This window comes from Crinia signifera, chromosome 5, assembly GCF_055691185.1.
Source record: "Crinia signifera chromosome 5, ASM5569118v1, whole genome shotgun sequence".
NCBI lineage: Eukaryota > Metazoa > Chordata > Amphibia > Anura > Myobatrachidae > Crinia > Crinia signifera.
In genome coordinates, this window is record NC_139221.1 from 222,752,762 (window position 1) to 222,779,214 (window position 26,453).

Genomic DNA, 26,453 nt, shown 5'->3' on the forward strand with positions numbered 1-26,453 from the left:
CCTATGCAAAAATATTTTTTTTATTTTGACTGAAATATTCCAGGAGACGTTTCATGTGATAAACGCCTTCTATCCATCTCAGTGTGCATCCCACTTAGGAGCTTATTGGCTGGTCCTTTATCTCTCTCTCCACTTTTTCACTCTCCTTGGCTTTGTACATCTGCCCCTATGGCTTATTAGTAGCTGACAGAGGTGTTGGCTCTACTGTTCCTGGAAGAGAATTTTTTTTTTTTAACATTAACTGCATAGTATAATTTACCTTAATTCATGCATAGAAAATAAGTAATTAAGGGGTAGATTTATTAAGCTTGGTGAAGTGATGGTGTCTGGTTTTTATCACCGGCCAATCAGCTCCTAGCTGTCATTTTTCAAACCAAACCTGTAACTTCACAAGTAGGAGCTGATTGGCCGGTGATAAAAACCAGACACTGTATCACTTCACGAGCTTAATAAATCTACCCCTAAATTCCTAATAAGATGGCCTTGCGTTATACTAGCTGAGGAACAATACATTTTTATATATAGGCAAATAGTAGATGTAAGCACATAAGTACAAATAAACTGGAAATAGATTGGGCAAACTTTAATATTTATATTCCGAGTAAAAGACCGGGGGTATAATGTGTAACAATGGCGGAGCAACTCATTAGGATGTATGCCTGTTACATAACCTACGTAATTCAGTATCCCATGAGGGAGTTAAAATTGATGCTATAAGCGCAGTGACATGCAGAGACCGTATTACAGGGGCGATGTTTCAGGAGAGCTAGGCAGCCAAATGGTATAATAACCAGGAGGGAAAAGTATGAGATGCTGTATGGTGGAAACATTGCGTTTATTATTATTATTATTATTATTATGTTTTATTTATACTGCGCCATAAGTGGTTTGAAGTGCCGTATGTAGGGTACACAGAACTAAACAGAACAGTAACTGAAGAACTGAAACAGAGCACAGATAACCATTAGCAGCACAGTTTTTCGTACACATTACAGCTGACATGTAAAGCAGAGGAATTGTCTGCATGCTACCAGGGGCAGCTTCTCATTGGTAGAGGTGAATGAACACACGTAGGAAAGCATGAAGGTATGGATGGTAGTTGAGTAAGAGAGCTTGAACGCAAGAAGAGGATTGTGAGAACAGGATGGAAATGGGTCCTGCTCCAAGGAGCTTTGTCTAGAGGAAGGGGGAGAGAGAGACAGGCGATATGAAGTGCAGGCAAGTAGGCCTGAAGGCAAGAAGTGAGCATGGCCAGGACATGAAGCGGCAGGTAAGGAGAGTGGCCTCAGTATTCGATGTATAAAGGAAACCATACTTTGGGAGTTATCTAAACGGGCCTCTGGCTTGTTTAAAATGTCTCCTAGTCTATGAAGCAGCTGAAATGGAAGGCAAAGTTCCAGTCAGCAGCGTCCGAAAATTTGTGATGATAAGTTTGAACTAGTCCATTGGGGTTCATGGGAAACCTTTGCTATGAACCACTGCCTGGAGCCCCTCCTCCACTGCCTGGAGCCCCTCCTCTAAGGCTGTGTTCTTGAACTAAGCATATGTTACCTTATACTGCACAGGACTGTGACGTATTTTCTACAGTGCATTGCTGTACTTAATTTGGAACATTATCATGCATGCATTAGCAGTATTTATTACAGATATATTTATCAAGGAGAGTGGCAACACCCCCAAACTTGAGCCCCTACCACTGCATTCCCCCGGTAGACCCTTCATACCCAGGATATGGTCATTGAGTCTACAGCAAGTTGGTCAACAAGCATTGGGTCAACACCGTTAGTTCGACCATGGGATGGGTCAACATGGGTTTAGGTGACATGTCATTAGGTCGACAGTTTCTAGGTCGACAGTCAAAAGGTTGACATGGGGTTTTTCACAGTTTTTTTGAGCCGACATGTGCCGACAGGCGGTATTTCATGCCCTACCATCCACTAGGGCGCGGTGGAAGAATAAAATAGTGTGCCCGAAGCATGGCGAGCGAAGCTGTGCACTGGAATCTCTGTCCATGTCGACAAAAAAAAAGGTGAAAAACCCCATGTCGACCTAGACACTGTCGACCTAATGCTTGTGTCGCCCTATTGACCTGTCGACCTAGAACCATGTTTACCTAATCCTTGTTGACCAACTTGCTGTAGACCAAACAATCCCAACCCTCATACCCCAGTCCAACGTCCTGACTTCCAAAAATATATGCTGGTTCTCTACTATTATGTACCCTCATAAAATATTTGTATGACTGCTCTCCCAAAATGGGTTTGCCTTTTAAGTACTTACAACAAAACCTGACATATAGGTCTCTGGTGTATTGAGAGATTGCTGTTGATTGTCTGTGGCAGATCTGTATGTCTAGAGGGTTCCATTGTATTTTGACTGTAGGTGTACATGCTTGAAGTAAATAACATTTAAACATAGTTTAAGAAAATGTCATTATGGTGAGCAGCAAGGTATCTGGACACCGGGTATAGATCGACCATGTTATGGTCGACCACCCTTAGTCAGTGCCATTGAGTTAGACAGCTAAAGATAGTCGCGGCTGCTAGAGCAGCAGTAACACTAGCTGGTGATCGATGTAGCATCCTGCCGCCTGCCCGAAGCATGGCGAGCACACACTGTGCACATTTACAGTGTCCCCGGGGACCCCTGTAACATTCAACACCATAAAATCCTGAAAAACTCCTGTTGACCCTGGCCCCGCTGATCACCCGCTGGCTAGTGTCTAACTAGTGTTACTGCCGCTCTAGCGGCCGCTGACTATCTTAAGCAGTCTAATGCTGGGTACACACCAAAAGGATTTGGATTGTATGCAAATTGTATGCAAATCATACTGCCTGATTTGCATGCGATTTGCATAAGATTTGCATACGATTTGCATACAATCCGATCCCCTCTGTATTCAGATGAATGGATCTTTTACAGATCCTACCTGCAGCAGGTAGGATTGGATTTGGATCCAATTTGGATCCAACCAAACGATTTTGGCCCAATCTGCATCCAATCTGCATCCAATCAGTCTGAATTGGATCCAGATTGATGGGATTGTGCCAAAATCGTTTTGGTGTGTACCCAGCATATCATGGTCAACCATAACATAGTCAATCTACACCCCATCGACCTGCTATACCATAACTGCAGACCAAGTGGTTTGATGGAGTGCAATTGTAGTGGGAAAATATCCCCTTAAATACTGTTAAAGTGCTAGCAATAATTTCTGTGTGTTTTGATACTTTATTGGGCAGATGGCATTTACTATGTTATAGTGAAATTGTCAACAGAACTTTTGTTTTAAAAGTTTTATGCAGTTAAACATAGACAAGTCTCGCCCTGAGATGCCAGTCACCAAGATCCAGCTTTTTTGCTGCTTTGAGCAAAAGGTCAAAACCTATAGGTAATTTTTATGTTAGTTGTGGTTAGTGCTCATCTGCTGGTCAAACATTTCCAAATATGATCTGACTTTAAAAGGATAATTCTCGGATATACTGATCGCTGTGGAACCTTTTCTAGCCAGATCTGTGAGAAATATCTATATGGCTATAGTTGTTATTAAACCTACAAAGAGTAAAGTTATGTAGCTTGTACTTTACATAAAATCTTTTCATATCACAGAGAAGTAAATGATTGAACCACCTACACTCTGTCTGCGGTAATTGTGGACATAGTGGTTTGGAGAAGTTAAAGGTGCGCAGGTACACGTTCATACAATCAATTGTATGGAGGACTTTGATAACGGTGTGCCAGCTATTTTGTATCGTGCTGATAGCAACAAGGTACACAGTTTCATTTTTCAAATAATGTACTAAAGTCTTGTGACAGTGCACATAGACACTATTGTACTGGATAGCTGTAGTTTCCACTCTGCAGCACATATTACGCAATGTTGTTTTTAGAAGTAATTATTTGAGCACTGTTCCCCAGGTAACTGCAGAAATAGCGGCATTGCCCAAAGCAATTTATCAAATTAATTTTAAATTGCTGTTTAAAAAATGAAGTTTAATTACTGTGGGTTTGAACACGCTTTGTTCTCTGTCCACTGTAGAACATATTTCAGAAATGTTCCATGGTATGTTTTAAAGAAGCTGATAAAACTTGGACAAATGGCATCCTGTGATATTCCCAAGCACTGTATACTGTATGTAAGCCTTTTCATTACTTCCCCAAGCCGGAGCGTGTCTGCATTTTATTAACCTACTTTGTATATACAGTGTTTGTATATGGAATTTTAACCATATATAAAGTGTTATTTAAGAGGCTTACAGATGAGATTGTTCTTTCCCCAGACTCTGAGCTTTATCTTCAATCCTTTGTTCTTCAAGAATATACAGTATGCTCATGTCAGTTATTAGTACAGTAGCTGAATAAACTTTGTTATTTAAGATTAGGTTAATAACCTTGTCTGTCAGACAGACGGCCATCATTCATGTTTGCTGTGATGCACAGATGGTGCCATTTATATCATACAGCTATGTCATTGGGTGACCCATCAACCGACCCATATGTCTGCCACAGGAAACACTGACCATGGCATCGTAACCAGTTCTTGTGGCCAGGTATGTTGGTCGGTAATTGAGCATGCCAGTGGATAGTCTTAACACCTGGATAATTAAGGGCAGGGTTTGTGCTCTATACTTACCATGCTCAGCATTGGTGTATGATATTATGCTGTATGTTGTGCAATTTGTTTTCATCTAGCTGTGTCCAGCAGACTTCTAAACCTCTAATACCCCATTCACACCAGAAATGCCGGGACAAACCCGGGAATTCAGTTCCCGGGACAAGCAGGGACATTCCCGGGTTTGGACCCATTGACACCAGAAATGCAGGGACAAACCCGGGAATTCAGTTCCCGGGACAAGCAGGGACATTCCCGGGTTTGGACCCATTCACACCAGAAATGTCCCTGCATTTTCTGGTGTGAGAAGGGGGCGGAAAGGAGGCCGGCAGGAGGTGGGGAGGAGGCGGGATGGTGGCAGAGGTGGGGAGAATACTCACCCCAGTTGCTGGTCCTCCGTGCTGGCCAGGGATCCACACAGGCGGCGGCGCAAATGACGGGACAGGCTGCGGATGAAGATGACGCAGCTCTCCGGCGTATTCCCTGCCAAGGAGAGCTGCGTCATCATCATCCACCGGCTGTTCCGTCATTTGCGCCCGCTGCCTGCATTAATTCCCGTCGGACAGGACATGGAGGACACGACAACCCGGGTAAGTATACCCTGTACCTTTCACACCGGCCAGGTCCCCGGGTTGAACCCGGGAACAACCCTGGTACCTAGCCGGGTTGTTGTATTATACACTATGCCTGTTACAGGGAGGGGGCTCCGTATGTATTGATTACCTGGTTTAATATACTAATGCCAGGTTGGTTAAGGGACAACTCTATTGAAGCTATCCAGACATACCCTGGACCATCAGGTCGCTATAGAGTCAAGACACAATACCGCATTTCAATGTAAATATGTATAAAAATCAATAATACACTTTACATTATGTACCATGCTCGCTACAGGGTTGGGGCTCCGTATGAATTGACTTCCTGGTTCAGCATCTCTGACTCCAGGATTGGTCAAAAGATGATCATGTGCGCTATGACGCACAACATGGGAGCCAGATAACTCTGGGAGACCATGTGACTTTTAGGATCGCGTTGAGGAGATGACGCGATACGCTGGTCACGTGGGGCGGGACGCCGACCACGTGACCGAAACAATGCCCACATGATCTGACGCTCACAGCTGAGCTGAATGAGACGTCAGAACGGAGGGGAGACGTATACAGAGTAATGCGCATAAGCGATTGGCCCATAGAAACACATGACAACAATCTAGACATGCTATTGGTGGGGCAATATCAATAAATAATGATCAGCTGGGACACGCAGGTTGGCCTTGACAAAGCTAAGCGAAACACTAGTGTCGGTTATTGCCTGTCCAAATATGCTCACTAGCCTGATTAATGATTATTGAAATGATGTTGGTTTATTAAGGGCGCTATCAGACCATCCTAGGTGTTAAATTCTATACACCTTGGCTGAAGTAGGTAGCAGATGCCCTGTAACTGTGCTCATTTTGCTGAATAAAAATACAAGGAGATAATTATAACTCCGATTTTCAGCCCACTACATTCATCTGAGCACCTTGCTTTTGGTCTTAGGAAAGCCCTCAGTAATCTGTGTTCCCTTTATTTTATGGTCCCTTCTCCTTTTTCCAAAGTGTTTAAACCTAAATTATTGTGCTGCCAATAAAAGGTTATGAAAAATCCTATGCATCAGACAAAAGTTGTATAATATTCCTAAAATCACCACTAGATGGTGCAATAGGATAGTGTATCAGAGGTCCTTAGTGAGAAAGGTCCCTGAACCACTTATACCTTGTCATTAATCTACCAGAAGGTGGCAGTATTATTACAAAAAGGTTGAATTAAATTCAGAAATTTACACTGGTTAATTGGAGATCAATTAATTACTGAATAGGGCAATGTACAATTTTTTTTCCGTGATCAAATAAAACCACATCCTTGGCTATTATTTTGTGAGCATAATTTTTGGTCAGGACGTAAGTGTCATTTTTAAAGCACTGATTCCCTGTCTTTTTGTGCACATTGTGTGTATGTGTATGTATGTCTAAGATTTTAAACTTTCATTTTTCGCTGTACTCCCATTCAAGTTAATTGTGGGATTATTAACTATGATATATTAAAAGTTATTTTTTACGACTGTATTTCTTTAGTGCGTTCCCCCCTGAGCAGTTCCTTTCCTTCTTTGTCCAATATAATACCTAGCCGGGTTGAAATTTGCCCGGGATTTTGTCCCGGGAACCTTTCACAACAACGTTAGTACCGGGTTGTTCCCGGACTCAACCCGGGAATTTAGTCTGGTGTGAATGGGGTATAACTAGGTCCTAGCTGTGAAAGTACTTGGGCACAATCACTGCGGAGACTGTAACCAGAGCAGTATATGATCTATTTTTTCTTAATATCTATTTTTCTTCCTGCACTCACAGAAAGAACGGGATCTAGAATTAGCTGCTCGGATTGGCCAGTCTTTGTTGAAGAAGAATAAAACACTTACAGAAAGGAATGAGTACCTGGAAGAACAAGTAGAACATATCAGAGAGGAGGTAAAGATTCCAAATTTGAACTCTCCATGATTTTGTAGTGGACAATATAAAAAATGTAAAATTTTTATTTATTTATTAACCGCTATTTATACAGTGCGCACATAGGGGGTGATTCAAGACCGCTTGCTAAGCAGTGTCCTTCGCTGCTTAGCAAGTGGCTTACCGCCGCCGAATCCCCTCAGGTAACATGCAAGGGGGTGTACCGTGAACGCATCCCCTCACATGCACCTGAAGGGGAGAGAAATCATTGGATGGTTTCCTGATTTTTATTTTTGTGAGTCTGCCAAAGAGGACGCTGCGCTGATGTCCTGTGACACCAGCCTCCTGCCTTCCCAGATGAACACCAAGTGTTTTCATGGTTACTCCCATAAAAAGCTGTATGTTCCCCTCCAGCTGCCCACCCCCTTCCTCCCCTACCAGTGCGAAAGCCACAGCGAGTTTGATACTCGCCTAAGGCATTCCCACTGGGGGTTTGCAAATACACGCACGTGCAGACTCCCCATAATCGGAACGGGGCCAAATTCGACCCCTTCCAAGTCAACATGAATCACCCCCATAGTCTGTGTTCATAAAATATTGCATCCTTCACGTCTCTTCCCAGTAGAATTTAGAAAGCATATTTCCTACCACATGTACACAGGCAGGTAACCTACCAAAATGTATTTATATTGTGGGACATAACCACAGGAAACCTGAACAAACACTGTGACACCCTGCAGCTCTACATGGTATGACACTTTATTTTACTCAAGACCTGCATACTGTGAGCAAGTACTACCAACCACAGCCGGGCTGCGGATTGGGAAATGCCTGCAGGATACTTGTTGCTGGGTGTGGAGATCAGTACTGTAGGTTAATAGACAAGCGTGGCTCAAAACAGACTGCAAATTGTTTATTATTATTGCTCTTTATACAGTTCAAAGTAAAAGGTAAAGTAAAAGTTGTATTATTCTGGCTTTGTGCCCAGTAAAAAGTGGATGTAGATTAAAATACACTGATCCCTTCGCAGGTATATTTCAATAGGAAAGCTGTATGCAAACACTAACTGTGGTGTAGTTCCCTTAGCAATTCTGATTAAAAACCCTTAAAGAATTAGGTATGCACTGTATGATCTGTCATTGGGCAGTATTCAATGAAAAAAGTTCTCTGTGCATGGCAAGAGATTTTTTCTCTCGCCATGCACTCTCCGTGTTCCGGAGCCTCCTGCTCCCACTATTCAATGTATTTAAGACTCGCCGCCACTTGCGGCGAGTCAACCCCTGCAGCGGACGAGCATCCGCGGCAGGGAGCTGACAGGGAGCCGTGGGACGGTGGCATCCAGGGAGATTAAAGTCTCCCTGGATGCCCCAGAACATATGTGGAGGGGAGGGGGCTCCCCGGGACCCAGGCAGCACAGGCTGCCCCCCCCCCCTATAGCCAGCAGGGGACCCAGTATTCACTGCACCCGATCGTGCATATTAACGATCGGGTGCAGTGAATATATGAATATCTAATGAGCGGCTCGAGCGCTCCGGCCCCCTCTCCGTGTAGAAATTCTCCATCTTTTGATGGAGAGCTGGAATGTGAACTTTTAAACTAAAAGGGTTTTTTTTAATTTTGGTGTAAAAAAATCAGGTTTTTTTTTTCTGTGAAGGGGCATGTTATTTTTATTCATGTGCTTATAGCACATGAATATATATTTAATGTAAAAAAAAAAATTATTTTTTTTTATTAAATATATATTCATGTGCTATAAGCACGTGAATAAAAATAACATGCCCCTTCACAGAAAAAAAAAACCTGATTTTTTGACACCAAAATTAAAAAAAAAAAAACCTTTTAGTTTAAAAGTTCACATTCCAGCTCTCCATCAAAAGATGGAGAATTTCTACACGGAGAGAGACGGCGAAAATCACTTAGAAAGACGGCGAATATTTCACATTGAATAGGGTGGTTCACTTTTGGAGAGCAAAATGCTCCGTCCAAGGCGAAAAAAGCAAACATTCTCCATAAAACACGGAGAATTTTTGTCATTGAATACTGCCCATTGTCCTTTAGTCATTTGAATTTAGTGTGCCGAGTGGTAGATGTATTACATATAGTATGCTGAGCAATAGATATACTACATATGGTGTGGCGAGCAGTGGATGGGGTTCCATGCGGTGTGGCGAGCAGTGGATGGGGTTCCATGCGGTGTGGCGAGCAGTGGATGGGGTTCCATGCGGTACGACGAGCAATGTGGATGTGGATTACTGGGTTGACCGTTTTTTACTCAATTTGCTGCAGCCAGCAAAATGACCCGGCGCTCAAAATGCCTGGTAATTGCCTGAAACCATTTCTGAAAGGGGTACTGGTGAGCAGCTGATCAGTAGATGTAAATTATACAGTGTGCTGAGCACTGGATATATTAGTGTGCAGGGAAGTGGATGTATTTCATACAGTGTGTTGAGCAGTAGATGTATTATAGTACTGTACATACAGTATGCTGATTACTAGATATATTATACAGTGTGCTGAGCAGTGGATACATTAGTGTGCCAAGCAGTATGTATTGCATATAGTGTGCTGAGCAAGTAAATTAGAGACTGGGGCCATTTCAGTGGGGCCATTTAATTTGCAAGTCTATATATTTTGGAATGGTAGGAAATCGCAGAATGACGATTAAACACAGCCAAACATGGATAGACTTTAATATTAGTTATTTGAAAATTGCCAACCTATTTCTTACTTTGAGGGAATCAGAATGCAAATAAATAATATGCAGTCACATGAAGCAGAAAGTAAAGATGACACTGCCCAATCCATGTTTTTTTTTTCTAACAAGTAACATAAGTTAATAGCGAACAATGTGTCATATTTATGTGTATGTATTGGTCTTTTAGGAGAGTTTACAGATACAACAATACTGTTTTCATGTACAATTCTGATTTCACTGGAAGGTTTTGCTTCTTCAGGTGTCACAGTTACGTCATGAATTGTCCATGAAAGATGAGTTGCTTCAGTTTTACACCAATGCAGTTGAGGAGAGTGAGCCAGAGTCCATCTGCTCCACCCCGTAAGTCACGTTTATCCTCTTACTCAGTGTTCTTACTTCATGTTGACAAAGTGCGGGTAACCTCCCTGGAGTACCACCTTTCCTCACACCTTTCCTCTCTGTAAGATGACATAAGGAGGGAAAGCAACAGATAGCCCGAAGCGATAAGCACTACAGACCGTGCTAAGTTAGGACAAGCTATGAATACACGCAAGCATCTGTTTATTTTAATGGCGCATGCTCTCATCTATTTGATGAGTTTCAAGTTACATTAATTTTAGCTACCCAGACGCTGAGCATCTGAAGATGTCTAGGAATACAATGTTGTAAGCAGTTCTGTTTATGGCTCTCTCCAATAATGACTGGATAAATAAGAACAAGGAGAGGACGCTTGGCTCCTCACAGGTAACCTGGATTTGTATATACAGTAAGAGAGGGATATATACAAACTGGAAATAGTTGGCGCTAAAGGCACAACCAACAGATTAAAATTAACTACGGATGCTGGTAGAAAGTCTGGCTCTGTTCTGGACAATAGGTTCGGATAAGAACTTCTTTTCACTCCTCTCAGAGATGGGAAGGAAGGTTATGAATAAGATTATAACCCTGATTTATTGTGCTGGGGTGATTTTGCAGTGCAAGTGTCATGTCAATAAAGACATAAAACATTAACATGAAAGGTTTCTGTAATTATTATTTTTTTTTTATTATCTTCAACAACAAACACAGTGGGTGTGCTCCACATAAACCTTGTTCTTGGGAATGTGTAGCTGTAAAAATGTAAAAACACGTTATACAGCGCATGAATGTAGTGTACCTGCTTTGCCTCTTTACCGAGGCAGCAGCGCCGTGATGTTTCAATATTTTGGTCCCAAAGTGGAAGAGTGAGAACTCCAACCTCCGGCACAACAGCCTAGTGCTGATGCTCTGGGTCTCACCACCGGTTCACTGGTCATGTGTGAGATCTCACTACTTCCGCAAACTCCTGTGCAGCTTGGAGCTGGCAGACTTGCAGCCAGCGACAGCACTGTCCCTGCTGCGGTGCAATAGCAACAACACCTGCAGCTGACTAGATCAACATCTGCAGATGTCATAAGTTGAAACGGTCACTGCCCCTGCCGCTGCATATCCGTGCACTATATTGTTGATAGCAGCACTGATCATCTATATATACCTCTAATGTCCATGAGTCTCTGAAACACTGGCAGATAGTGAAACTACATCTCTTTCTCACACAAGGTAGCAGACTAGCTTTCAAAGCTTGTGTTTAGAGCAAGCCTACTAGTAATGGCATAGTGCCCCTGTCACTGAGCACAAATCTCCTTCATACATATGGGGGAGAATCCGTATCAGATACAACTTCTCCCCCAAAATGATGCTTCTTGCATGTACCCCTCAGTACACCCCTAACCTCTGGAGTTTCACGGTACATCCATCACCTCTGTAGGTAACAGGGTACGCCCATTCTGTACTGTCACACATTATATAACCTCACAGAGAACACTTCATGTATACAAACTACACTTCTCACAGTTCTTTTACCTTTGCATATCTGGACGTATGCCTCATTTGAATACACACAGTATTTTTAGTTGAAAAATGTTTGATTTTTCTTACATTATAACTTTTTTATTTAAGTCTAAAAAGGAATGAATCTTCATCTTCCGTCCAAAATTATTTCCACTTTGACTCCCTGCAAAGGAAACTGAAAGATCTAGAGGATGAAAATATTGTACTCCGAACTGAGGTGAGAGTCCTTATATTTCTTCTCACCCTGTAACAATTAGCAGATTATCTTCTAGGTATCCTAGGGTATTTTATGAATCCCTTTGCGTACATCTGAATCCGGTCCCGTTTGTTTTAATCAGCCATTGGCGACCTGTTTTTTTTTTTTTGTAAGTAAAATAATGGGTCAGATGTATTAAGCCATAACAAGATATAAACGCGGGGGTGATAAAGGGTGATAAATGATCAGCCAATCAGCTCGTAACTGTTATGTTACAAGCTGTGTTTGGAAAATGGCAGATATGAGCCGATTGGCTGGTCTTTTATCACTCTTAATCACCCTTGCGTTTAACTCTTGTTAAGGCTTAATACATCTGACCCATTATATGGCTCTCTAGCATTTGAAAGGGCTCATCCTCCTCTATATTCCTCCGCAAGTGTTCCTAGATGGTCACAGACTAATGAGCACAACAAGAAAAAAGTGACTTACAGTGCAAGATAGTGCTGGACAAGTACATGGTTTAGAAATCTACAGATGTTTCTTCTATTTTTTTGTTGCATTTCAGGCTGCATGTCGCGGCATAGCGTATTTTAGGGAGCCAGCAGCTGCAGGAGCAGGGACCACACTTTCCCCACTCTGCATCCTTATTGCTGTCCTGCTTTTACTGCTGGCTGCTGCACTTGTGTCCGTGTGTATGACAGGCAGCGCATGAAACTCCAATCAAGAAGCTGACCTGTCCCTCCCAGTACCGCCTCCCATGTCCGTCCGCACAGGCTGGCAGTAACGCCTCCGTATCTGCCTGCTGCTTTATGTTCCTGCTACTAAACACAGAACTCGTCCCCTTGCACTCAGGTTACTAGCCCTCCCTCTCTACATGCTGCTGCTGCACAGAGAGCCGAGAGTGACAACAGTCAGATTTAACCCTTTGGCATCCTGGTTTTCTACAGTAATAGACTGTATATATACTGTATCTATTGTATTCAACTGTAAGTCACTGTATTGCGTATTCGTTTGTGTACTCTCTAAGGGGGAGATTCAATCGCCGTCGAGCATCTCCCGTGGGGGAGATGCTCGACGGGCCCTATTCAATGCTGTCTTCCCCGACAGCATTAAACAGGGTTTCCTGTCAGAACGAGCCCGACATCTCTAGCTGTCGGGCTCGTTCTGCCGAGAACAGCCGGGAAGTGACGAGCTGCCGGCTGCAGCTCGTCACTTCCCGGCCGCAACTCGCGGCCACGCCCCCTTCTCGCCGCTCGGCGGCCGGGACATTGAATCCCGACTGCCGAGCTCACCGAGAACGGGACAGGGGCACGGCTGTCGCGCTAGCTCGACAGCCGTGCCCCTGACATTGAATACCCCCCTAAGTCGGCGCTGCGGATCCCTTGTGGCACCATATAAATACAGGATGAAAATAATAACAACAAGCAGGAAGGAGCTGGGTCATGCAATTGATGGCCCAGAGGGCCAACTCTTGACCGTCATTGCTCAAATTGCAAAATGTTGCTCATTACTGACACCTAGTGCATGAAGGAACTAACATATGTCTTTATTCTTTAAATCCTTAAAATAATTGTGGGTTTGCTGAATGGATAGTAAGGGGTACAAATTAAACAAAGACAACTGGAGTTTTTGCACTATAGAATGTATGTGATACTGAGGTTCATTTTTGTGCTATTTGTATTAACTGCTAAGATTAATAGTGCAAAACGTAGCGCTTTGTTAATACAGGTTGAGGTTCAAAATGCTCAAGGCCAGAATCATTTTGGATAACTGATTATTCCATATTTATGAATATTTTTATATTTCTTTGATGTATGTTAAGGTATCTTGCATTTATGTTCTATAAACACCTCAAACACATGAAATGCACGCAAATATATTTTATTTGTGCTTGAAACAAGGTTTCAAAACATGAAACACATTTTTTTGTGTACTATATCAGGCACTGAATTTGAATGCCAAGCAATAATTTTCTTGCACATATTTAGTGCGTTACATATCATGCCCCAAGTAGTGTCAGTTGGATGCCCCCAGTAGTGCCAGTTGGATGCCCCCAGTAGTGCCAGTAATTATTTAGCAAAAATATAAAAGGTACATTCTGGAAACTATGGCTTTCAGAATAATTTGGAAAACTGATATCTGGATATGGTACACTCAACTTGTACAGACACACCTTTTATTTATAACCATCATTTTGATGGAAATCTGGAAACCATACAGCTATATACTATATTATCCATAAAGGAGACATTTTCTTATACATTTTAGCTGTAGAATGTCCCTTTGTGTTTTTATTTTTTCCATGTCCTCACCAATAACACTGTCCTCTTTACAGGCATGTCACTTGCAAACTGAGACCTTCACGTATGAGGAAAAAGAACAACAGCTCGTCAATGATTGTGTGAAAGAACTGAGTAGGTCATCTGCTTAACGTTCAAGTACATTTCTAGAAGTCTGTTCTGATAGCAAATCCAAATAAAAAATGCATTTGTTTCTGACAAGTTGTTGCCTTTTATTTTGTACATTGCTTTCTTAATGGATTGTGCCTCCTATATTTCAGGAGATGCCAACTTCCAGATTGTCAGCATATCAGAGGATTTAGCAAAGAAAACTGAAGATGCAGCACGGCAACAAGAAGAGATCACGCATCTACTGTCACAAATTGTGGATATTCAAAAAAAGGCAAAATCTGTAAGTGGATTAGAAAATAAAATTGTAAATATCAGTAGGGCCAGTAGACTATTCTATTTACCAGTATGCAGACCGCTATTGCATTGTTAGATTATAGTGCTCTAGTTATATAGTTATAAGGTAAAAGGTTATACAGAAAAATGCATCTGCCTTGGATATACTGTAGGAATGCTCAAACTGTGTGACTAGGCACCCTGGGGTGCTTTAAGGCTCTCTGATGGGTGCTTTTGGCTGTTGGTTTATTTATGGTTAAAGTTATAGGAAAAACCAGTACCCATCATAAAACCTGTACACAACCAAAAGCTGAACTCTACACCTCCATATAACTGATTAACACCCCCCGAAACATCAAAGTCAGTGGCGTATTTATAATAGGTGCAATGTGCATGGTGCACGTGGGTCCCTGAGTCTCAGGGGGCCCACACCACAAACACTGCACCTATTTTAAATAGTTATCTATCGGACTGCGCATATGCAGTAGAGTCCAAGCACTTCTGGCCGGAAGAGAGAAGGGGGCCCAAACTGAGGAGACTGCAAATGGGCTTCCTCCTCTCTTAAACTGCCGCTGATTAAAGCAGTTCAGTTAGATTTCCATAAGTAACTTCTTTACTTCTTTACTATAATATTGATTTAGGGCATTTAGCATGAAAACAAATCACCTGGCTAATCCTGAAGGATTGGTCTGCATCAGGACAGACACATTGCACATGGGTCTTATTTTCTGCCTGGTTGCACTTTAGTACACTTTCCTAGAAGTATCGATCAGAGCGCTTAATCAGAAGCCTCCAATACTGTTATACCTCCTCATCTATGTTTTTTGTTTATGGGGAATACAAGCATTCCATTACTGAGGAGACAACTTTGTGGTCACTGTTACTAAACAAAACTAGAATACTTCCAATACTTATATACTACAGCTCATGCAACCTTTAATGGGTTCTAATGGCTACTTAAATATTTTATCCATTATAAGACATTAGTATAGAAAACTATTCTCTATTTAAATTAGACTATTTTCCGACTTTGACACTTTTTTTCATTTAATTTAATTTCCGCTTCAATGGTCTTAAGTGGAAAATATCTGCACATTCACTAGAGGAGCTAAGGGTGTAGGCCCCATAAGGTAAGCTCCTGGAAAGGTTGATTTGTGATTTATTCACATAGGAAAAAATTAGGGATGCCAATCCCGGTGCACTTTTTCAATCCCAGGATCCTCCCACAAACCGGGTTCCCTGCACATACTCACATGGGAGCAGGGGTGCAGATGATCGGCGGAAGCGGTGCCTGATCAGTGTGACCGGGAGGCATAGAGTTGCTGTCTGAAGCGGGTGGCAGGGCCAGGCGTGCGGGACATTTATCTTGCGTGGTCATCACTAAACTGTATAGTAATGCACAGTACACCGTATACAGAACAGTGTTTCAGATGGGTTCTTTATATACTGTAGTGTTCATTCTAGCACTCGCCATCTTTGAAAACCCATGCAGTTCCTCTTCCCTGCCTGGGGTGTCACTGTCTGCTGTAGTGCTTCTAGCACAGTGTGGTCTGTATATCAGCACTGATATGCAAACCAGACCTGTACTAGAAACACCACAGCAGACCGCAACACCCCAGGCAGGGAAGAGGAACTGCATGGATTTTCTAAGATGGCGGGTGCTATTCTATGTGAATATCCTTTATCTGCTGATCAAATCTTTTATAAACAACGTTGGTCAATCATTATAAAGCCAAGATACTGAATATAGTAAGTTCATTGTAAGAATCCGAACCACTAATTAACAGCTAAAAGCTGTATGACTTATGGAGACACATCTCTCATGAGGACAATATAACAGATGCTATAATTACTACCTGACATGAAATAAATATCCGTGCATTCCCTGATCTAATTCTTTACATCATAAGCTGAAAGCTCCCTAGGCTATACTGAGCTCAGAGCTGCATAAGTACAGACATTTTATGTGCACTTACATATATAAATCTTGAACACTTCCTGCAACGATTCTTCAACTATACCACAAACTTAGCAGATGGTGACAGAATATGATCAGTCTGAGTGCATGATCGGACACTTAGACTCATCAGAGATACGGTTGCCTACTTATGGTGCCATTCAATTAGAAAGATACATTGTTGCAGACCAGCAGTCTAAGCACTAAACTTTCTTTGTACTGCAGAGTGAGGCATTAATCCTAACAAATGTTGTACCTAGCATCTTGAAATGTACACATGTCCCTCTGCTATTGAATTTACAAGACTGCCTAATCAGAGCAACGATAGATATTTACTTGGAGATTAACAACAGTATTATCCCCTTGAGTGGTGGGATTTGCTGGGGCAGGAAAAACCTACCAGGGCGAATGGTGGCGGGAGCAGAGGCAGAGGAGCACAGAGGTGAGGGGGGGAGTGACAAGAGGGGGGGGAGCAATCGTAGGGTGCCGCTAGAGGTGATGCGCCAGTGGTGCACAGCTGGAGGCTCCACTGGCACACACCTACCTACTGGTGGCATGCCCGGATATTTCCCGGGACAGCCAGCTGCAGCAGCACAGCACAGCCCGGAAAATTTCCGGGCATACCACTGACATAAAGACATTTGCTTGGAGATTGACAACAGTATTAAAGACACACATACTCTGAACAATAAGGATTCTTTTTATTTTTCTTATAATGCACTTTATTTGACATTTATCACTTTTTTTCTTATGTTTTTAATATTGCACCGTTCTTAATAAATTTAATCAGTAAAGGTTATGTTATAAACCTTTATTTTTTTTCTTGGGTCACTTTATTAATGTACCTATAACATTAATCAATACATTAATATAAGCTAACCTAGAGCACCCCTTGTAGGAACACTTTTTTTATTTTTTGCTTCAGGGTTCTTTTTTAATGTAAGAAACAGAATTTGTGGAACTTATTCTTCAAGTCAGTTCAAATTAGTTTTTTTGTAAAGCATGAGACTCTAAAGAGGCATACACACTGGGTGATCCATGGACTCTTTCTAAGTGATATGACTGTTGCACACGGATCGCTCCATGTGTCTACTCCCACGTGGCAGAAGTGGGCGTTCCCGTGCGTCGCCATCGCCTTACTTGATTTTGTCTGCATGCAGCCAATATCTACTCATATCAAACAAGTACAAAAAGAAAAGCGCCCACAGTTAGGAGATGAGGCTTACGTTCCAAACTTAGGGCCTTATTTTGGTTCATTCTTTCTGACAAAATCCTTCTTAGATGGGCAAAACCATGTGCACTGCAGGTGGGGCAGATGTAACATGTGCAGAGAGAATTAGATTTGGGTGGGGTTTTACTTCAAAGTGAGATCTATATTGCAGTGTAAAAATAAAGCAGTCAGTATTTTCCCTGCACAGAAACAAAATTACTCACCCAAATCTAATTCTCTCTGCACATGTTACATCTGCCCCCTGCAGTGCACATGGTTTTGTCCATCTAAGAAGGATTTTGTCAGAAAGAATGAATCAAAATAAGGCCCTTAGTCTAAAGTCCCAAAATTCTTCACACCACTTCTTTCCCAATGGAACATGTAAGGAAACAACAATAAAACAAACAATGTGTAATCCTGTTTCCAAATAAGTCCAATTATTGTTGGGTTTCTGGGACACAAATTATTTATAATAATAAGATACGTATAGGACCCCACCTATAATCGGAAGTATGTCCTTGACTAAAGATACCTTGATGTGAGGACCCCCACGTATATGAATGTAAGCATACAAGTAAGAAAATCTGCTTAAGATACCTTGATGTGTTTTTCAACAATTTGTAATATGTAAGCATACATGTACGACAGCCCTTCTGAATTCGATGACACGTGGTGAACCTCTAATGATACACTAGCACTGGAGGGAAAAAGGAAATAATTTGTGTCCCAGAAACCCAACAATATTTGGACTTATTTGGAAACAGGACTACACATTGTTTGTTTTATTGTTGTTTCCTTACATGTTCCATTGGGATAGAAGCGGTGTGAAGAATTTTGGGACTTTAGACTAAGTTTGGAACGTAAGCATCATCTAACTGTGGGCGCTTTTCCTGTTTTTCTTTTTGTACTTGTTTGATATTTGTATCCTAGGAAGGTAACTCCTGGGTAGGAAAGTGCTGCCCTTTTCAGTGCCATTGATCGTATTCTCTATTGCTTTATAATATCTACTCATATTGCCAGTGTTCTTATCAGAGAAAACTGGTCCGCACAGATTGCTTAGCACACAGCACTGGCACATCACATGTGTGCCAGTGCTGTGTGCTGAGCAATCCGTGCTTAAGCACGTCACTCAGTATGGGGCACCAATCACCTTGTGTGTACGGGCCTTAAATTGGACACAATAGTGGCACTCCTCTGGACTTCCAATAAATCAGGTACAGACACAGGGTCACTGACGTTTCGGAGTTTGCGTCCAAAGCCTACGCGTTTCACCTAACAGACTTCATCAGGGGTTAAATTGTACACTGTGGGTGGTAAAGAGTGCCAATATTTAACAATAGGTCAAAATTAACTTATAACTGTCAATAATGTGTAGGTATACATACCAAACAATTAGTATAACGAAATGTGATGTGAAAGTGTCCTTTAAGGAATAATAGTATTCAACATCCAAAAGATAGAAACATAACATAGAAACATAGAATTTGACGGCTAAGATAAGAACCATTTGGCCCATCTAGTCTGCCCCTTTTTTATCCTTCAGGTAATCTCAGCCCTTTTTAATCCTTATTTCTTTGTAAGGACATTCATATGCCTATCCCAAGAATGTTTAAATTGTTCTACTGTCTTAGCCTCTACTACCTCTGATGGGAGGTTATTCCACTTATCCACTACCCTTTCTGTGAAGTAATTTTTTTAACATTTCCCCTTAACCTCCCTCCAGTTTCAGTGCTTGTCCTTGTGTTCTATTACTTATTTTCCTTTGAAGAAAATTTCCCTCCAGTACTATGTTAAAACCCTTATATTATATATATATATATATATATTTGAAGATTTCTATCATGTCCTCCTTTCCCTTCTCTACTCCAAACTATACATGTTAAGGTCTTTTAGTCTTTCCAGGTAAGTTTTGTGATGTAGGCCATGCACCATTTTAGTTGCCCTTCTTTGTACACTGTCTAATGTATTTATATTCTTCTGAAGATATGGTCTCCAGAACTGGACACTGTATTCCAGATGAGGCTGTACCAATGACCTATAAAGTGGCATTATTACTTATTATTTTTCTGCTACTGATTCCTCTCCCTATGCAACCAAGCATCTGACTAGCCTTCCTTATTGCTTTGCCACATTGCTTTCCTGCCTTTAAATCACTTGAAATAGTGACTCCTAGATCTCTTTCCTCCTTAGTAGTTTCCATTATAGTACCCTTGATACTATATTGAACCTTTGGGTTTTTGAGTCCCAAGTGCATACTTTTGCATTTTTTAGCATTAAACTGTAGTTGCCATACTCTTGACCAATTCTCAACTTTACCTAGATCATCAGTCATTTGATTTACCCTGAAAAAATATTCAATATGAAAAACATTGAATATACCATATCTCCTTTTGGAGACACAATGAGTGAAGGAGAGGGGAGCATGTCAATAGATAGGGAGAAAGGAATTTTTTACGTTACACTGGAGTTTTTAACTATGAATCTCTGTATTTCAGCAAAAATAGAAACCTCAAAATGGTTCAGTGCCTATAGGACAAGCAATAACAGAAACCACACAATAGTTCAGTGCCTAGAGGACAAGTATTACAGGTATCAATGGTTGGAGGAGAAGATGGGCAATAAGATAAGTGAGGATTACTGTTTATTCAATAGGAGTGACTTGTGTCAACTTAAACAGTCAACTCAGTCAACATGAATCCAATATAAGGTGGGGGTACCACTCTAGCTCTATGTAGGTAAACTATGAATAGTAGCTTAATGTATCATAACTAATTATTAGGTAATGATAAAAAATAATTCTTAGTAGATTCTCCTAACAAGTATGCGGGATGTCCCAATAGGGTATTTAATTTGACATTCAATATGAGGGGAGTCCCAGTGGCTATTATAACCATACAAAAAACAAGTTTGTTCAGTCAGTGTGATTAAAGATTGTCACAGGATGGCTTAATAGAGTATAGCCAGGAGAGACATCAATACATTGTATCAACAAATAGTATACAAATTGTAACAACATTAAAGTTCAAACAGCAAAGATACATTATGATGACTTTACAGCATATGATCATGTGCCAAAGTAGTAGAAGAAGCTTCTTATATTCTGTACAGTAGTAGTATGTACAAGTATAATGGTAATGTGCAAATTAAAAACTGCATAAACATTTAAACAACCTTAAGGCAAAATCACAGCTTATAAAATGGTGAGGTGTAATAGAACTTAGAATATACATCGGTGCCTTCTGTAAGCATTTAACAGGTATGGCAAACCGATTTACCAGATCTATCACAGCACAACCTACCTGGAATGAGATCTAACACCAGAGCTCCTCAAACAGCAAGTGAAAATGGAGTTGAAACTGGAACATATATACCAGCCTCCTGATGAGGTCACTTCCGGTATCGTCTATCTCTTATCAGAGTATAGATAGAGTGTTCTCTGATAGTATGACAATACAACTTAAATGTGTGGAGCTCCGGCTAGTACTTAAGTAAGGAGTATTTATTAACGCTACTCATTACACAAAACTGTGTGTGTTCCACCGCATTTGCCCATGGGAACTTCCGTTTCCGGTAGTCAGTATAGCATCTCTATAGATACCGCCGGGACGGCATGCGTTCCACTGCACTTCCATATTTAACCTCATAATATTCTACGGACCAAATTACAACCTAAGTCTGAATTTTAAGACCAATGCATAAATAATGCATAAACAATGTACACATTGTTCCTTCTTTGATAACGGAGTAAAATCCGAAACATCAGTGACCCTGTGTCTGTACCTGATTTATTAGAAGTCCAGAGGAGTGCCACTATATTGCCTGCTATATTGTTATTTCTGAGTGCCGCACCCGGGCAGTATATATTCTGAGAGGGGAGTGTCAACAATGTATGTGTGTGTGTGCGTGTGTGTATGTTTATATGTATACATTTCTCACTGGCGCAGACACATTTTCTATGGTGTTTGGAATCAGGAGACGTTACTGTGCTGTGTTGATTTGCATTTCTCTTTTGTTGCCAGTATGCAGTAGAAAATGAGGAACTTGTGCAACATCTGGGGGCTGCAAAAGATGCCCAGCGACAGCTTACAGCAGAGGTAAAGGCACTCTTGTGTTTGTGACCTTTAATTACAGGGCAAGGTTTGTCTTTAAGCTTGTTTGCTTCACTTTTAGAACCTGGCTTGTTGAATGCCATTTTGTTTAAAAAAAAAGTTATACATAGCCAAATGTAAAAATGAAGCTGCACTCATTGTTTATGGGATGTAATATGTAATGTTTTTTGCTCCTTGGTTTTGGTGTTTGACCTTCTTCAGGAACTTCTAATCCTTTTCCCTGACATAGTTACGAGAGCTGGAGGACAAGTACGCAGAGTGCATGGAAATGCTACATGAGGCACAAGAGGAGCTAAAGAACCTAAGAAATAAAACCATGCCAAATGTAATTTCCCGGCGTTACCACAATTTGGGGGTGTTCCCCTTGGTAAGAAGGAAAAAATACACTTACTAAATATAAAGAATCTTCTCTTAAACGTTTTGTAATCTGCTAACAATGGCTAAAGTAAGGATCCGTAAGAGGATAATCTTTAGCAGTCCTTCTGTAAAAGTCTTCTCAAACAGAAATGTTACAGTGCTCCATTGGACAGTAGCTGAAGACCTGAACTATTTTTTCTTAGTTATCCATTAAAGATACATTAAAATAGTATGTCTTTTAAATGTATTTAATTGCTTGCTTTTCACTATAATAGTGATATAATATTTCCTATTTTCTTTCCATCGGTTGAAGTTGATTTGGTAATGAAAACTAATATGTGTGTGGTGCCTTTGAAACCTCTTGAGATGTTGTCAGTGACAAGTATGGTGTCATGGTGATGTGTAATAATACATTCTCTCTCTGCTATAGGACTCATTAGCTGCTGAGATAGAGGGATCCATGAGGAAGGAACTGCAGATAGATGAAACAGACTCTCTCGAAATGAAGTATGAAATGGTTTAATAGTCTGATCATACTCCCTGCCTCCTCTTTATAAAATTGTTATTTCTGCAGTAGCATAAGCGTATTGCAATTTTCCTCCCACATTTGTGTGGTGGTTCACCTAAAATCATGTAATGACATACTACCTAACTGCAGAATTAGTTCCGCAATAAGTGGTAATATGTTTATGTAGAATAAGAAATTGCTTTTCTTCCAGTTGATTGTGGTGACCTCATATTAGATCTAATAATGATCAAATTACAGCAGTGTACTTAATGACTCATGATTACACATGTCTAATATAACCATATACAGTAAGCTCGTCCTTCAGTGTAATAGCACAATAATAATAAAATTATTAACAGATTAACAGATATAATAATAATAATAATAAAAAATTAACAGATATAATAATAATAATAATAATTTATTATTTATTATATCTGCCTGACTAAAGTGATTTACATGAGCTTGAACAATCACAGATGGACTATAAAATGCAAAAATAAATGTTATTTGGTACTCTTTACTTAGAAGGGCGCCCACGATTTTGATCGTGGGCATCGTTAGTAAAAAATCTCGGGCATTGAATGCACTAAAAAATCGGGTGCGATCAACCGACGAGATGCCCGAGATTTCCCATAGGGAACAATGTTAAATGTCTCAATTGACCCGATTTTTCCATAGGAAACAATGTTAAATGGGCCACAGAGGCCAAATAGGCACCCTGAAGTGTATAATGGCCACTCGAATTGTTAACGCCACCCCACGATCAACATCAACCCGATGCGTGGCGAGCGCAGCGAGCCCGCGAGGGGCGGCGGTACGCGTCCTACGACCTTTTCATACCCCCACTATCCACGTCGGCGTGGAGTTGAGAATAGAAAGTGTGGCGAGCGCAGCGAGCCACCGAGCCCGAAGCGTGGCGAGCGCACGCGGACAGCTGTGAAGCCCGCGAGGGGACGCGGATACCTGTGAAGCCCGCGAGGGGACGCGGATACCTGTGAAGGTATCCGCGTCCCCTCGCGGGGCTCGCTGCGCTCGCCACGCTTCGGGCTCGGTGGCTCGCTGCGCTCGCCACACTTTCTATTCTCAACTCCACGCCGACGTGGATAGTGGGGGTATGAAAAGGTCGTAGGACGCGTACCGCCGCCCCTCGCGGGCTCGCTGCGCTCGCCACGCTTCGGGTTGACGTTGATCGTGGGGTGGCGTTAACAATTCGGGTGGCCATTATTCACTTCAGGGTGCCTATTTGGCCTCTGTGGCCCATTTAACATTGTTTCCTATGGAAAAATTGGGTCAATTGAGGCATTGAACAGGAAAATCGGGTCAATTGAGACATTTAACATTGTTCCCTATGGGAAATCTCGGGCATCTCGTCTGTCGCATCGCACCTGATTTTTTAGTGCATTCAATGGCCGAGATGGCCGAGATGGGCGCCCTTCTAAGTAAAGAGTACCTGTTATTTTTTTACATTTTTAATTTTAGTTCTACAGTATAAATGTGATTTTGTGTTTTACTTTATTCCCATGTTACCCTCATAGTAAACTCTCATATTCACTGCTTAAGGTTTAAGTCTGTAACCAACTTACTCAAATAGACTTAAGCTAGGTAAACAAGCAAAGATTTATCTGTCTAATCTGTCTGGGAACAAAAATCTAGCAATTTATCGGACAATCAGCCATTTGCTCTCAAAGCTCTGGAAATGTTCAAAAACAATTGTTCCGCCTAATTCAAATATTAATTTTAATAATTAAAAAAAAAATCACAATCTGATTACTGAGAATCAAGCAATCTGACTATGGGATGCGGTCATCTATTAGAATGAACTTAGGTCTACAGTCATTAGGTTGACCCCACTAGGTCGACTGGTAGGAAGGTCGACATGGGCCAAGGTCGACATGACTTAAGGTCGAATTTGCATAAAGGTCGACATGAGGAAGGTCGACGGGATGCAGTTAAGATCCCGGCGGTCGGGATCCCGGCGTTCAGAATCCCGACGCCGGAATCCCGACCGCCGAAATGCCGACACTTTCTCCCTCCTGGGGTGTCCACGACACCCCTGGAGGGAGAATAAAATAGCGTGCCGAGCGTAGCGAGGCACCGGGCCCGCTGCGTGGCGAGCGCAGCGAGCCCGCAAGGGGGGGCGATCCACGTCCCCCCCTTGTCGGCATTTCGGCTGTCGGGATTCCGGCGTCGGGATTCTGAACGCCGGGATCCCGACCGCCGGGATTCAATACTGAATCCAGGTCGACTGGTCATAAGGTCGACATGGGTTTTTCACTGTTTTTTGAGCCGACCTGTGCCGACAGGCGGTATTTCATGCCCTACCATCCACTAGGGCGTGGTGGGAGAATAAAATAGTGTGCCGAGCGCAGCGAGGCACCGTGCCCGAAGCATAGCGAGCGTCCGATTCTCATTGCCAACTGTGTCCATGTCGACTGTGTCGACATTCGGATAAAAAAACAGTGAAAAACCCATGTCGACCGTATGACCAGTCGACCTTCCTCATGTCGACCTTTATGCAAATTCGACCTTAAGTCATGTCGACCTTGGCCCATGTCGACCTTAAGTCGGGTCGACCTTCCTGCCAGTCGACCTAGTGGGGTAGACCTAATGACTGTAGACCTAAGTTCATTCTGACAGATGTCCCGATTCCCTGACTATATATGGACCATTTTTGTCATAATCCAATGCATGGTTCCTTAGGGTGTATGCATGGCATATGTAAAATAAGATTATTCTGTCTGCAGGCTGTTTTTATTTGATTGATTGAAGTGGTATTTCAAAATAATTTAGAATAACATTTTTGGTATTATTGATCATTTGCTAACCATGTAATTATTTTTATATAATTAGCAATGAGATATATGCAATGTTATGTAATGTCTGTTATTCTCTAGAGCAGGGGAGATCAACCACAATGTTTAAGTTCCACTAATACCACTTTCACTTTAAGATTACTACCTGGGACAAAATCCAGGATTGAGCTGAGACCCAGGCATTTTGTGGCTTGATAGATGCAGGAATTTCTAAAGTCTTCTCACTTAAAGGGTAAAAAAGGTGCTGTTTTGAGGATTTCTATCTGTGGAAGCAGATATAATTATTACGGACTCTGGAAAATAGATTAACTCACCTGTGTATGATTAAAGAAGTCCTCAAAACATGACATGTTGGTGGTTTAGGATGAGAACCCATGCACTAGAGGGGCATTTAGAGTATTAATGCTTATTCCTATTCTTATTATTCATTTTTAAGATGATGTAATACATTCGCTATGGTTTCGTGCGTAATTTGTGTATTAAAAGTATTTAATGCCTTTATTCTAGTGGCAATCAACAAAAACGTGTGTTTGAAACTGTGCGTAACGTGAACCAAGTGGTCAAACAGCGGTCGCTGGCTCCTTCTCCAATGAACATCCCAGGTTCTAACCAATCCTCTGCAATGAACTCTTTAATGTCTAGCTGTGTCAGTACACCACGATCCAGTCTTTATGGAGGTGATGTCTCCAATATTGTTATTGATAACAAAACCAATAGCATTATCCTGGAAACTGAATCAATCGAAGACAGGTTAGTGTGTTGCCATTGTCTGACTGGTTGATCTCTTGTGAGTGCTGATATAGGGATACATGTATGTCCAATTGCACATGAGAGATTTAGTAAAAACAAATCTGAAGGTAAATTGCAGAAAAGTTTTAAGGTGTCCATACACTAAAAAGTTTCACATGCTATCTGGTTACATTTCATGCAATTGCGATAAATGACATGCAATGCATCG

General features: G+C 41.6%; 1 protein-coding gene across 5 annotated transcripts in view; it reads left to right on the forward strand.

Moving 5' to 3' along the window:
- TRAK1 (trafficking kinesin protein 1) overlaps positions 1–26,453 on the forward strand; it is a 137,667-nt gene that overhangs the window by 85,167 nt on the left and 26,047 nt on the right. For all 5 annotated transcript variants that reach the window (XM_083188573.1, XM_083188574.1, XM_083188571.1 and 2 more), the window contains 9 exons: positions 6,999–7,115; positions 10,049–10,149; positions 11,767–11,875; positions 14,190–14,268; positions 14,415–14,545; positions 21,725–21,799; positions 22,044–22,181; positions 22,602–22,678; positions 26,003–26,245. In XM_083188573.1, the coding sequence (XP_083044699.1) occupies positions 6,999–7,115; positions 10,049–10,149; positions 11,767–11,875; positions 14,190–14,268; positions 14,415–14,545; positions 21,725–21,799; positions 22,044–22,181; positions 22,602–22,678; positions 26,003–26,245 (1,070 nt within the window). The remainder of the gene's footprint in view (positions 1–6,998; positions 7,116–10,048; positions 10,150–11,766; positions 11,876–14,189; positions 14,269–14,414; positions 14,546–21,724; positions 21,800–22,043; positions 22,182–22,601; positions 22,679–26,002; positions 26,246–26,453) is intronic.